The 14,063-nt window shown below is 38.5% G+C and overlaps 1 protein-coding gene across 3 annotated transcripts in view; it reads right to left on the reverse strand.

The window, feature by feature from the left end:
* Positions 1 to 1,688: 1,688 nt before the first annotated feature.
* TSNAX (translin associated factor X) overlaps positions 1,689 to 14,063 on the reverse strand; it is a 33,040-nt gene continuing 20,665 nt past the window's right edge. For all 3 annotated transcript variants that reach the window (XM_036829231.1, XM_036829233.1, XM_036829232.1), the window contains 2 exons: positions 8,136 to 8,263; positions 1,689 to 3,608 (listed from right to left, as the gene is read on the reverse strand). In XM_036829231.1, coding sequence (XP_036685126.1) covers positions 3,231 to 3,608; positions 8,136 to 8,263 — 506 coding nt within the window. In that variant the 3' untranslated portion in view covers positions 1,689 to 3,230. The remainder of the gene's footprint in view (positions 3,609 to 8,135; positions 8,264 to 14,063) is intronic.

Here is a 14,063-nt window from a genome sequence, read left to right on the forward strand (position 1 = left end):
GTTCATCTTTTCAAAGAATCAACTGATATTCTCCACTGTCTGATATTCTCTATTGTTTTTCTATTCTGTTTCATTTATGTCTGCTCTAATCTTTATTTCCTTTCTTCTGCTTGCTTTGTGGTTTGGTTTGCTATTCTTTTTCTAGTTTCTTAAGACAGAAGTTTAGGTTATTGATTTGATACCATTCTTTTTAAATGCAGGGATTTAAAGCTATAAAGTTCCCTCTGAGCACTGCTTTGGCTGAACACCATAAGTTGTATACTGTGTCTTTTTCATTCTTCTCAAAATATTTTCTAATTTCCCTGTGATTTCATCTTTGACCCACTGTTTATTTAGGGGTATGTTGCTTCATTTATCTTCCCAAATTACTTCTAGTATTAATTTCTAGCTTCATTCCATTGTGGTCAGAGAACATACTTTGTATAACTTCAATCTTTTTAATTGCATTGAGATTTGTTCTGTGGCCTGACATTGTGTGGATAATGTTCCACACACACTTGAGAAAAATATATCTTCTCTTGTTGGGATGAGTTTTCTGTACATGGGTGCTAGGTCTAATTGGTTGATAGTGTTGTTCAAGTCCTCTATTTCCTTGCTGATCTGTCTTGTTCTTCCATCCATTATAGGAAGTCGGGTATTAAATTATCCAACTATTACTACTGAATTGTCTATTTCTCCCTTCAGTTATCTCAGATTTTGCTTCATGTATTTTGGGGCTCTGTTGTTTTATATATCAATATACATATATTTGTAATTGCTATGCATTTCTCAATGGATTGAGCCTTTTACCATTACATGTTCTTTGTCTCCAGCCAAAAGAAAAAGAGGTCTTGATGTCTATTTGTTTAGCTCTCTTGGTTACTGTTTGCATGGAATGTCTTTTCCCATTCTTTTAATCTATTTATGTCTCTGAATCTAAAGTGAGTCTTTTGCAGACAGCAAAGAGTTTGGATTAAGTTTTTAAATCCATTCCACCAATCCCTCATTTAAATAACACCTTTCTTTGAGCACCTTCAAAAAGCCCTAGGGCTCTGCAATGTGTATGGTGGAAAAAAACACTGATTTCATATATGCAGCAATTACTTATGAAGGAAATAAACCAATTTTATTTTAGAATTTCTCAGGAACTTGCCATGTTACCTAGAACCAGTTTCTTTTTAATAAAGATGAAAAACATCACCACAGGTGATGATATCAGAGCAACCATTTTAAAACTGAGACATTCAAGATATATTTAGAGATCCTCTACCATCCTGGTCTAACACCCACTGTATTAGTATAACATGCAATGTAGAAATGTATCAATAGGCCCAGAACCAAATCCACCTGTAGCAGATACTGCTGACTGAGGACCTAAAGGCCATTTCCCCTTCCCCTAAGATGGCAACACCTTAATTCGGTTTCTTGTGTTCACTCTTCTCTCAGATAAAGGGCACCTTGATCTATTGAGGTGATCTCATCCTCCTTTCCACTAGCTGGTTTTGAGGGATTGGAAAGTTACCCAGTCTAGGTCAATGAGATGTGAAAAGATGTCTTTCCTGAAACTCTCCCTACTTCTGGACCCATTTTAAGAAATCATAAATCTACACATTAAGCGAGTCTGTATCAAGTTTCCTGTTTAGGCTAAAAAGTCTGTAACAGTTTGATTAACTATTTCTCAATTGACCAAAAAATAAGCTTAACTTTTGTATTTTAATATTTTATTCAAAGAGTTCAGTTTTAAACATCTGTAAGACATTCATCAATCCATTATTACTTTACTTTTAACATTATAAATTTAACTTCAAGTGGCAGAGGAAACAAAAATATGTAATAAAACTATATTTCAGCTGTATATCTTCGAGTAGGGAAACAGAAAAAACTTACTGCCACCAAAACAAACAAACAAACCTAATCTATTAGGCATGTATATATTTTATTTTCCTTCAGGTGATCATTTTTGGAAAATTACCCTTTCCAAGAATAAGCCCTTGCAAACAGAGCTGCTAATCTTTCCAAAAATAAAATCCAGTATCTAGATTCTCAAAACTCACAAAACCAAATGGAAATGTCTAGTTGTCAGCCAACAGTGCCATGCTCAAGTCAGTTTCACGCCACAGTGAATAGTATAACTATTTTCAGTAGGCAAATTCCTAATATAACTAATTCCTAATATTCCTAAAATAACTAATTTCAGTAGGCAAATTCCAATTCTAAATATTACTAGTGAGACTACTTCTACTACTAGTGATACTACTTGCTATTCCCAACTGTGTTGACAACTGCCTTATTGCTGAATTGTACGTGATAAATCTTCTTTGGCAACTTTTCATACTATGCATTAACACAACTGGACAACTATAAAGATTTGGATTAACTTAATATTTCAGAATTTTCAAAACTTCATTATAATTATTCAGATGTAATTTCTGATAGATGTTAGAACAGGAAAGCCTCCAAACATGCCTAATGAAATATAATGACAACAACAACAAAAACTGCTAAATAATCACTACCTTTTCAGTTGTATGTGCAAGTATATAATTCAACTCAAACATCAGTGAAAATATTACAATGTTAGTGCCAATTCTCTATCAGACTTTCTGTGATAAAGGACAAAAATTAAATGTAGAAACTAACATCTGGGTACCTGTCAATTTTTCTGAAAGGCTGTTTCATATGGATTCAAAATGACCTAAAATTAGCCAGAATATAACATGAATTCTCACTACAATACCTCATAAAGTATACTGGTAATGTGATTTTAAATTCTTGGTCTATGGATTAAGCCTATTTTGGAGGCTTGGCACAATATTATCAAGAAATTTAAACAGGAAGCTCAAGTCCAGATGTCTAACTAAATATGTATTTTAAAAAAATCACCAACTTAAACTATAAATGTCTTCCACTAAATATTACCACTCCAAAATTCACACACACTAAATTAAAACAGGTACGGCAGAAAGTGCACTCTGAAGCATGTTCACATTTACAAAGATAAATGATGAGGTTTAGCCAGCAAAAAGTCAAACAGGCATATAAGCAAACATCTGTATGCAAATTTTCACGAGTAAGATATAAGAAATGATTCGTTTCGATAATTTTATGTACAGCCTGTATACAATTTAAAACAAGTACAACTAAAACCATTTCTAAAGCCACAATAAAGTCAAACGATATACTAAATAACAGTCTTACAAATTGGTCTCTCTTAGGAGTTCTTAAGAGAAAGAAAACTGAGTAATGTTACTCTAAGAAATGCCCTCTTCTTGATCAATCATTTCTGTTTTAACTGAAAAGACATCTGCCAGCATATGTTTTGGAATTTCTGAACCTCTGACTTTCAAGGCATAACAAGCATTCTCCACTTTGGCCAGACTTTGTTTCAAGGTATACAGCTTCTTAGAAACCTCATAAGGTCCAGTATTGCCAATGAATGAAAACCCATCATAAACCTGACGTAAAAACTGGCTCACTTCAAAGGGGGTGTCAATGTCCCCATTCCCGACACTGTTAATACACATTCGCATCAACTCTCCAGTTAAATCAGCCACTCCCAGAAGGTAATCAACAGGCGTGATTTTCAGTCTCCAGGTACCGCATTGCTTATCCTGTGCATCAGAAGAGGGCTGGTAAAAAAAAAAAAAAAAAAAAAACAACAAACAAAAGAATACACAAACACAAAAAAATTACACTGTGAAAAAGAGTGACTATGCATGTATCACATATAAGGAACAAAATCAACAGCAGGTCAATCATACTAATCTTCTCTAAATAAAATGATCCGTTTTGTTAAATGACCATTCGAGACGTTACAAGACGAATTCATGCCCTCAGTAGGGAGTTGAACTTATGATTTCAAGATAATTTTGACATCTAATATTGTATCATTATAAAATCAACCATTTCCAACGGCACTTGACATAAGAGATAAAATCAAAACATTCTTAAACAAGGCCTACTGACTTTACTGCAAGACAATGACTTACTTATTTAAACGACAAATCATAAAGCCCTCCAGGTTTAGGATCCAGTCATGTTTTCCTCAATCACTTAGTCCCTTTCTGGCCTCTCTTCTATCCCCCTCGGCACTAACCATCAGGATTTATTACTCTCTCGCTACACCCGCCTCAGTTCCTTTAGGCTCCTATTTTTCTACTGCACCTGCCCAGCAAAAACACAACCCTAAATCAGTATTAAAAATCTACTCTTGGGATAAAGAAGATGTGGTACATATATACAATGGAATATTACTCAGCCATAAAAAGGAACGAAATTGAGTCATTTGTTGAGATGTGGATGGATCTAGAGACTGTCATACAAAGTGAAGTAAGTCAGAAAGAGAAAAACAAATATCGTATATTAATGCATGTATGTGGAACCTAGAAAAATGGTACAGATGAGCTGGTTTGCAGGGCAGAAGTTGAGACACAGATGTAGAGAATGGACATATGGACACCAAGGGGGGAAAACTGCAGTGGGGTGGGGATGGTGGTGTGGTGTGCTGAATTGGGCGATTGGGATTGACATGTATACACTGATGTGTATAAAATTGATGCCTGATAAGGGCCTGCAGTATAAAGAAACAAACAAAACAACTTAAAAAAAAAAAAAAAAAAAATCTACTCTTGGGCTTCCCTGGTGGTGCAGTGGTTGAGAGTCTGCCTGCCAATGCAGGGGACACGGGTTCGAGCCCTGGTCTGGGAGGATCCCACATGCCGCGGAGCAACTAAGCCCGTGAGCCACAACTACTGAGCCTGTGCTCTAGAGCCTGTGCTCTGCAACAGGAGAGGCCGCGACAGTGAGAGGCCCGCGCACCGCGATGAAGAGTGGCCCCCGCTTGCCGCAACTAGAGAAAGCCCTCACACAGAAACGAAGACCCAACACAGCCAAAAATAAATAAATTAAAAAAAAAAAAAATCTACTCTTGATAGTGCTTTATTCAAGTGGCTGAGTACCACTGGGCTAAAAAATATTAACACTCACAACTGTATAGCGTTTGTACCACTACAAATTACTCACCAGTCCTTCTGCTTATTTCTTAGATGGTTGTCTCCAGTCTCTTCAAACACTACTCCAAACCTTCACCACTCTCCTCCTCAGCCCTTACTCAATCCCAAACCTCTTCACTCTCAGTAAACAATCTTGCCTACTTTCACTGGCCTGGTTATCTGCCAGACCACCTGGCACAAGCTCTCTCAATTACCTTAACCCTAAAAAAAAACAAAAAAGCTTATTTATGTCCACATCCATCTTTACCTTCTATCCTCCAGTCTCAGATGATGAGTGGTCCCTCCTCTTGTTTGAGGTTAACTCTTCCAAATGACCTTGACCCATCTCCTCCCACCTCTTCCAGGACCTTGCTTCATAAGGTGTATGCCCTTGGGCAAGTTATTTCATCTCTCTAAACCTCAGTTTCCTCATCTGTAAAATGGGATAACAGTACCTACCTCAGAGGTTTATTTTAAGGATAACATTTACCAAGTTCTTGGCATAATGCCCAACACAAAGTAAATACTCAATAAATGTTAGCTGCTATCACCATCACCATCACCATGTCAGTCTCCTCTCTCCACACCCATTTCTCTCTCTATTAGATTCTGTCTAAAAGAGGCAACGTCTAAATTGTTATTAAAAGTCTGTATGAGACTTAGCTAGGTGGGGTGCAATTATATTGGAGGACATTTTAAGCAGAGGGAACTGCAAAGGCGTGCAGGTGAGAATCGAGCTGTATATTTGAGGAACTAGTGAGGTATTTCTTTTGAGTAAAATTTAAAGTAAGAAGTAGTACAGGATGAGTCTAGAAAGATAGAGCGAGGGGACAAAGTCACATTAAGAAATTAGAACTCTACCTATAGGTAACAGAGTCGTTGAGAATTAAGCAAGGAAATGACAGAGTCAAATTTAGGTTTGATTAAGATGACTCTGGTTGCTTTGTATCCAGTACATGAATCCTAACACTGTTGGACTCTTCAGAGACCATCTGCTCCAACCTTCTCAATGTAGGGTATAAGAATGAGGTCCGAGAAACACTGTAGGTAACATAACTAGTTACTGGTAGAACTGGGTAAGTATCCAAAGTCAGCTTCCCAATTATCCTGACCTGCTATGTGTTGTTTCCACTAACTGTTAAGAGAACTGGCATCTTTTTGGAAAGGACAGACTGTGGGTGGTGAGGGTAGAGGAGGTGGAGAGGCGGCCGGCATTTTCATAAGTCATTTATAAAAGTAACTTTTGCTTAAGAAAACATTAATGTTCTTTGTTTCTCTCATCAGACAGAAGGAGTTCCCTGATTATAAACTAAGAAGTTGATTTTGAAGAAAAAAGTGTGTTAAAAAACAAATTTCAACTAATTGTCAAGGAAATAAATTCTGCTTTACCGATAATATGTATTAGAAACTAGGGAAAAGAAAATTACTTAAAAAGCAGTTTTTCAAGATGGACCTGAAGTATTTAGGGGTAAAATATCGTGACATCCATAACTTAGAGTAGTTTAGCAAAAAACATTTAGATCAAGCAAATATGGCAAAATGTTAATTACTGAATCCAGGTAGTGGGTATATGCATGTTCATGTGCTACTATTCTCTCCACCTTTTTGTGTATTTGAAATTTTTCATAATAAAAAGTTAAAAAAAATTAAATGGTTTTGACACTACTCTCAATAGGCATGTCAGAGCAAAATACCTTCCCCTACTGAATTCCCAGAATTTTCAGCACCAAGAAGAATCTTTAGCACTAAAAGGAAAAATTATTTATGAATGTGGTCTTAACATTTTGAGAACTGTATGTATATGAATATTATGACACCCTAATCTTACAATAATTTACTACCTAAATCCTCAGAATAGTGTTTTAACTCTCAGTTTCTCTTTACCTTTTTGCCTTTGTATTTCCATTCTGAATTAGAGAGAACTTTGAAAGGAAGGCATGGTAATTTGCCTGATACATTTAAGAAGCAGGGTCAAACAGGCTTACCTTACTTCTTTCTGTAATTCAATCTTTACTAAATGAATAAAAGATATGAAGGAATTTTACTTCTCAAGATGAATTTCCTCAATAAACTTCACATGATTTTTAAAATTGAGAAAATACATGGTTTCCTTGAAGTAAGTTATATCTGTCAGGCCAAATTAAGTCTCACTTTTCAAAATTAACGTTTTATTAACATTCAAGAAAAGATGATTTCCAAAGCTTCTTCCACTTTCTGCCTACCTATCCTAACTCTGAGTGATTTTTTAAAAATAATAATGAAAGAAAAACTGACGAAAAATAAAGAAAGGAAAAAAACTGTTTAATTGTATCGTTATGTGTACCGGTATCTCAGGAGGTTACCAAATATTCAAAATTTTACCTCATGGCCTGAATACTGTCTTGAAACCCAGGGGAAAAAAATAGTATGTATTTAAAAGCTGAACTACCAAAGTTTCTCTTTTCTTAATTTAGAGAAGCTAGGTAATATTTCAGATAAAAGCATTATGAACTCAGTAATTAACATCTCTCACTATATAATAACAACTTGATACTGACATTGATAATGACAACTAACTACTGAGCACTTATGTGGCATGTGCTGTATACTACCTAATTTAAAACCTTTAAATCAAATCCTTTAGAACACTCCTTTGAGGTAGACACCTGGCACAGGGGTCCCTGGGGCACATGGTGACAAACACCGGCAGAGTGGGGACAGGGGCACGCATGGCTCTGGATTCAAGATACCTGGTTTCAGAGTCAGCTGTCACGCTTACTAGCTGACTAGGTTTTGGTAAGTTACTTAAGCTCCCTAAAGGCCTTTTTTGAAAAATGAGGGTAATAATTCTCACCGCGTAAGGTTAATAAAAGGATTAAATGAGATAGTGCTTATAAAGGGCACATAGTAAAATACACAGTAAAACCAAAAGTGGACTTACGTAATTACTCAATAATGCTTTATGTAAAGAGTAATGTCTCCCCCCAACATACCCACGGTTGTTTGAGCCACTAACTAAAATATTTCAAAGGACCATTTCCCTAGGTGGGAATCTATGAAATCACACTTTAGAAAGAACCTTCCCATCTCAATATTCTTAGCATCATAAGCCAGTAAGTCGCCTACAATCATTATACTGTTATGTAAATTATGTAATAAATGTGAAATATGATTTTAAATTCTTACAGTCTTATTTTCCTTCCCATTGTCTTCCATTGAAAAAATCAATTGTTTATTAATTTCATCCATACTGATAAGTGATCGTGTTTTGATGAAGTGTTGAAAAGAGACAGCCTCCACATATTCCTGCAGTCCTGAAAAACCAACCAAGAAAATTACTAAGGAACAACCACTGAATTAATAAGAACGTCATAATAAAGACTTCAAACTTATCATCACCTAGCTCAACAGAAGATTAACGGGTACCTACTATGAATATTAGCCCTAGATTCGAGTCTTAGAACACAAGGGGCCACCTGGGGATAGACGGTGGGGACGACATTGAACGCGCAAACATCCCTGTGGCTGAACTTGAGACAGCTCAAGTACAGAGGTGTTCAATTTCTTCTTCGTGCTTCAGGAGCCCATTTGTCTTAAAAATCTACTCTTTCCGACAGAGAAATGGCAAAGATTTTCAGAGAAATATTTTTTTTAAAAGAATTTAAGAAAGGGCTCTTACAAAAATTCTGACAGGCTTTAACAGAAACTATACAGATTATTTTTTGTTCCCTTCAGCAGCAAAACAGACAATGATTCAATCAAATGAGACATAAAATTAAAGATCATTTGGCTCTTTCCTAAAATTTTAATAGGTAAAAAAACACAGTAAATAATGCAGACTGAAGTGTCAAAATTCAGAATACTGTTTTCCTCATACTTCAAAATCAATCCTTTCTGCTTCAGTAGTTTACGTTTAAAAAAAAAAAAAAAAGCTAATGAGTAATACCAGATGTACCAGATGTAAATTCTACAGAGTCCTCACTGAATTAAAAATACATCTCGGTAAAGGTCGAAAATAGTACTATAAATACTTTTCCAAGTGTTTTAAAACAACCAAATTCTATCGTCACAATTTTCAGCATCACTTTATTATGTCTTAATCTATAAGGTGATACTTACAGGGAAAAAGTATTTCTTAAAATGATTATCATTACTGTCAGGTTAAGAAACTCAGTCTTTTTAAAGGCGTTATTGTGAAAACAGGAAGAGGGGAACAAATTCGGAAAGAAGACTCAGAACTTGGTAGGGTCATCGGTATTCAAGTTCAAGTTCTCTCTCTAACGCTTCTCCTGACAGAGTCCTGTGCTCACAGAGCCTCCCAGCAGCTGACACTCAAAATCAGGCCTGGCAGCAACAGTGTTGAGAAGGCTGACCACTGTGGTACTGCCACAAATGCCACACTAGGGTCAAAGGCACAAAAGGAAATGCATGACCTGGTTTTTATAGCAATAAGAGGAAACAACTAAATGAAAATACCCTGACTCATTTTGAGCAGCAAATGATGCTAAAGTAAGGTTAGAAAATAGGTGTCTCCTGCTGACAAAGTAAGAGATGATAGGACACTTTGTTTAATAAACCGTAACATGCTGAGAAATGAAACAATAAAGTTGAGTTTAACAAAACAGATAACGTCTCTTAACGTTTACAATTAAATTTTTGTAAAACTTTAGTTTTATGAATAGGTTCATAAAACCCAGTTCCCTTCCCTAACGACAATCTACATTTCTCATTTCCTTCCAGAAGCACTTCAGGCATACAAAAGCACACAGCAACACTTAAGAACCACTCGTCACATCTCTAAACATGCTCTAACGTGACTGGCGCTTACGAATGAGAGCTAAAGACGAAGATATGCAGAAAGATTTATGGACAAGGATACTCATCGTCACAATCACTACAACAGCGAAAACTGAACACACTTGAAAGATCAATGATAGAAGTGCCACTCGCCGACTTACTGTCCCTCAGCTCCATTAGTGCAGATAATGGAGGTGGACCCTAACACGCTTCTCTTCTGCCAGCTGGCACGTTAGTGAGCTTTGCTGGTAGAGGGCCCTGGAAGGACCGCAAAGCAGGGAAAGCTCTCTTCCGGGTTCCGGTGTGCCCGTCTTCGGCAGCCTTCTAAGCGTGCGGAAGCAGCAGCTCCAGGTGGGCAGCAGCACGAGGCCTCTCTCTGGGGGCAGATTCCCTCTGTGACCCAGACAGCATCTCCCAGGGAGCCACCTCCCTGGGCAAGGAGTCTCACGGCCCGGCACCTCCCCACGGACAGCCTCCCAGGGATGCCATCAGCACGACATCTCAGCCATCCAATGGCCCACGACTTCGGGGGGGGAGGAAGGGGGGACTCCTCGAGATGTGTTCCTCCCTTGGGTGCTCTGCCTCTGCCCCTGGGGTGGGGGATGCCTCCTCTGTCTGACACTCCTGTACTCTTCAGAGTTCATGTTTCCTCTTACAAGGCAGTCCCCTACACAGTTAATTCGTTATATTAAACTTTCCCTGTTCAAATTACCAGGCAGGATTCACTGATGAATACAACAGGGACTTAGGAAAATAAATAATGGTACTGCATCTCCTTCACCCCTATCACCATGGGCGAGGTGCTCCGTCTTCTGAGGCCAGCCACCAAGCCTAGCCTCAGAATCAAGATGCAATCCCAGCAGGAACCTTTACGTGGATTCTCCCTTCCACGTACGAGGCTTTCCACCTGATGTCCTCCACTGGATGCTATCACCATCGACACTCTCAGACCCCTTCCAGCCACTGGCCCTACCTTCCTCACAACTCCTGCCCCAACTCTCTCTTCCCCACCTTCAGTTAAATTTCAGTAAGCTCATCTCACACTTCTCAGCCTACCTCCTTCTAGCTTGAGTGCATCTCTACACCAAAACAGCTTTCACTTCAAGTTATCATAGTTAATGAGTCTAATGGACATTTTTTCAGTCTTAACCACAGCAGCGTTCAGCATTTTGACCACTTTTTCCCTTCTTTAAACAAGTTTCCCTTTGGTTCCTTCGACGGCATCATCTCCTAGTTCTTTTTTCTAACTCTGGCCATGTCTTCTTAGTCTCTGCCTCAATTAATCCTAGGCTCTCAAATTTACCTATACTTGGCTTCAATCCCTCAACTTGACATCTCTGGCTTCGAGTCACATGTATCCAAATGCATATTTGACAAGCCCATCAGAGGAACCTTGTCAAAATCAACATGTCCAATGACGCATTCACAATCTTCCTTCCAAGCCTAGTCCTCTTTGTTTTGCCAATTCTAGGAGCCTCCTGCCCTTCCTTCCATCCATTTTTTTCCCTCTTCTTACCCATTCTCACACCACAGACTGTTTGCCTTTTTAATAACTATGACCGCATCACTCCCCCGCTTAAAGCCTAATAGCTTTCCATGGCTCTCAGAATACAGAGCAAAACCATTAACATGGTTTATAAACACCTGCTTAATTTCACCCTCCACCAACCATCATCAGCCTCAACTCACGCTATGGTCAAGTTATAACTCACGTAGTTATACATTTCAAAGATGGGTATGTAAACCCATATAAATCCTTTAAATTAACAACAGTACAAGGCTTGTACGTACTCTATAATATGAATTTTCCTACAGTTAATATAAAACACTACTTCTTCAATATTTCTAGGCATAATCCTGTCCCCAAATTCCTACAGTTGGCTTACAATTCATGGCCATGTTGAGCAAAAATAGTAGTGTTTTAAACGCTGGAATCAAATACAAGTATCAAGGTTCTTGTCATACATGTGGTAACTGATGGGGGAGAGAGCATAAAAACTAAGATTCTATCAGTTGAAGGTGGTGCACACAAGCTTTCCCAGGGCTTCATGGTGAGGCTCGATGATTTCATCAAGTGAACATTAATTATCAAGATTAATGGGTATAAGCCAGTGTACCCATAGATGGAGGATGGCCATATCTATATACCTATCATCTCAAGCTGATTTGACAGACAAGGTGCAAATTCCAGTGTGTAGTTCAAGGCAGAAGAAATCAGTCAGAAGTGAGGGTATCACTTAAACTGAACCCGTCTCTCATCTATTCTCTCTCACGGTAACACTATGTGTGATGGTCCATTTGGCTAGCCATGGTGCCCAGCTCTTCTGTCAAACACCTGTCTGAATGTGGCTGTGGAAGTATTTTCTAGATGTGATTAACACTTAAATCAACAGACTCTGCGTAAAGCAGAGGACGCTCCATAACGGGGTGGGGTGGGGGGAGACACTCATCCCATCAGCTGAAGGCCTTAAGAACAAAGAATGAGGCATCCCAGCCAAGCAACTGGTTGGGAAAACTGCCACAGAGACACCCTGCCTGAGGCTCCAGCCTGCAGACTTCAGACTCAAGACTGCAACATCAACTCTTCCATGAAATTCCACCCTGCTGGCCTGCTCTACAAATTTCATACTTGCTAGCCCCCAAATCATGTGAGCCAATTCCTCAAAGTAAATTACTACCTACCTATCCCACTCCCTCCCCCACCCCCCATGACTCCTGTTGGTTCTGTTTCTCTGGAGAATCCTGACATCAAACAGTGGAACTGCATGTCTGGTGAGGCAGAGTGCTCAGGTAACTTAAGTGCGCATACAACGCACACACCTGTCTCCTCTCCTTGACTCTCTGTGCTCTCCCTTTTTCATTCCACACCCACACTGTGCCTTCTCTGATTTCAATGGGTTCTGTTTGCTGGCCCTCAGCCTTCCTTCCATGCCCTCCTCCCTCTTTCACCTGATTAATTACTACTAATCCTTTCACGTTCCATCAAACAGCACCTTTGAAGAAACTGTCTGACACCACCCCATTCTAAGTCAAGCCCTTATTATATGTTTTCCTAGTACCATGTGCCTTTACTTTGTGGCACTAATCAAAGTCGTATTTATTTATTTATTTTAAATACATCTTTATTGGAGTATAATTGCTTCACAATACTGTGTTAGTTTCTGCTGTACAACAAAGTGAATCAGCTGTATGCATACATATATCCCCATATCCCCTCCCTCTTGCATCTCCCTCCCACCCTCCCTATCCCACACCTCTAGGTGGTCACAAAGCACGGAGGTGATCTCCCTGTGCTATGCGGCTGCTTCCCACTAGCTATCTATTTTTACATTTGGTAGTGTATATATGTCCATGCCACTCTCTCACTTTGTCCCAGCTTACCCTTCCCTTTCCCCGTGTCCTCAAGTCCATTCTCTATGTCTACATCTTTACTCCTGCCCTGCCACTAGGTTCATCAGTACCAGTTTTTTTTTTTAGATTCCATATATATACGTTAGCATATGGTATTTGTTTTTCTGACTTACTACAAATAACTCAATTTCATTTCTTTTTATGGCCGAGTAATATTCCATTGTATATATGTGCCACATCTTCTTTACCCATTCATCTGTCGATGGACATTTAGGTCAAAGTTGCATTTAAATAATGTAAAATTCCAGGACTTCCCTGATGGTCCAGTGGTTAAGACTCTGCGCTCCCAATGCGGGGGGCCCGAGTTCAGGGAACTAGATCCCACAAGTCGAAACTAAGAGCCCGCATGCCGAAACTAAGACCCAGTGTGGCCGAAATAAATAAAATAAAATATTAAAAAGTATTAAAAAATTAATGTAGAATTCCTTATCTACCATCCATTCTATCCCTTGCTAGGAGGGCAATATGATGACTACGTTGCTCACTGCTTATCCCTTGTGCCTAATGTAAGAGGCACAAAAACATAATTAAATAAGGCAGATCCATTTTTGAAAAACTATTTAGTAATTTTAAATTATGTTTCATAGGGACATTTAATAAATAGGAAAATGACCATTTTGGAAAAAACCCAAAATACAATAAAGAAATAAGTAAAAATTAAAACACAACATATACACTATGATTATAAATACAGACAGTAGGAAACAGGAAAAACTTGCGACTTAAAACAACATCAAAAGGATTCTTATCACCTCAGCTCTCTAAGCAAGCTGGTTTAAGCCATTCTAGTGGGAATACTGTTACACTGTGCTTTTCTGCTTACAGAGATCACTGGGGGAAAATTATGTCTAAGAATTTGATTCCATTCACGGAAAGACTTAAAATCCAGGACCTATCCCACAATGC

The sequence above is a fragment of the Balaenoptera musculus genome, chromosome 16, assembly GCF_009873245.2.
Source record: "Balaenoptera musculus isolate JJ_BM4_2016_0621 chromosome 16, mBalMus1.pri.v3, whole genome shotgun sequence".
NCBI classification, from domain to species: Eukaryota; Metazoa; Chordata; class Mammalia; order Artiodactyla; family Balaenopteridae; genus Balaenoptera; species Balaenoptera musculus.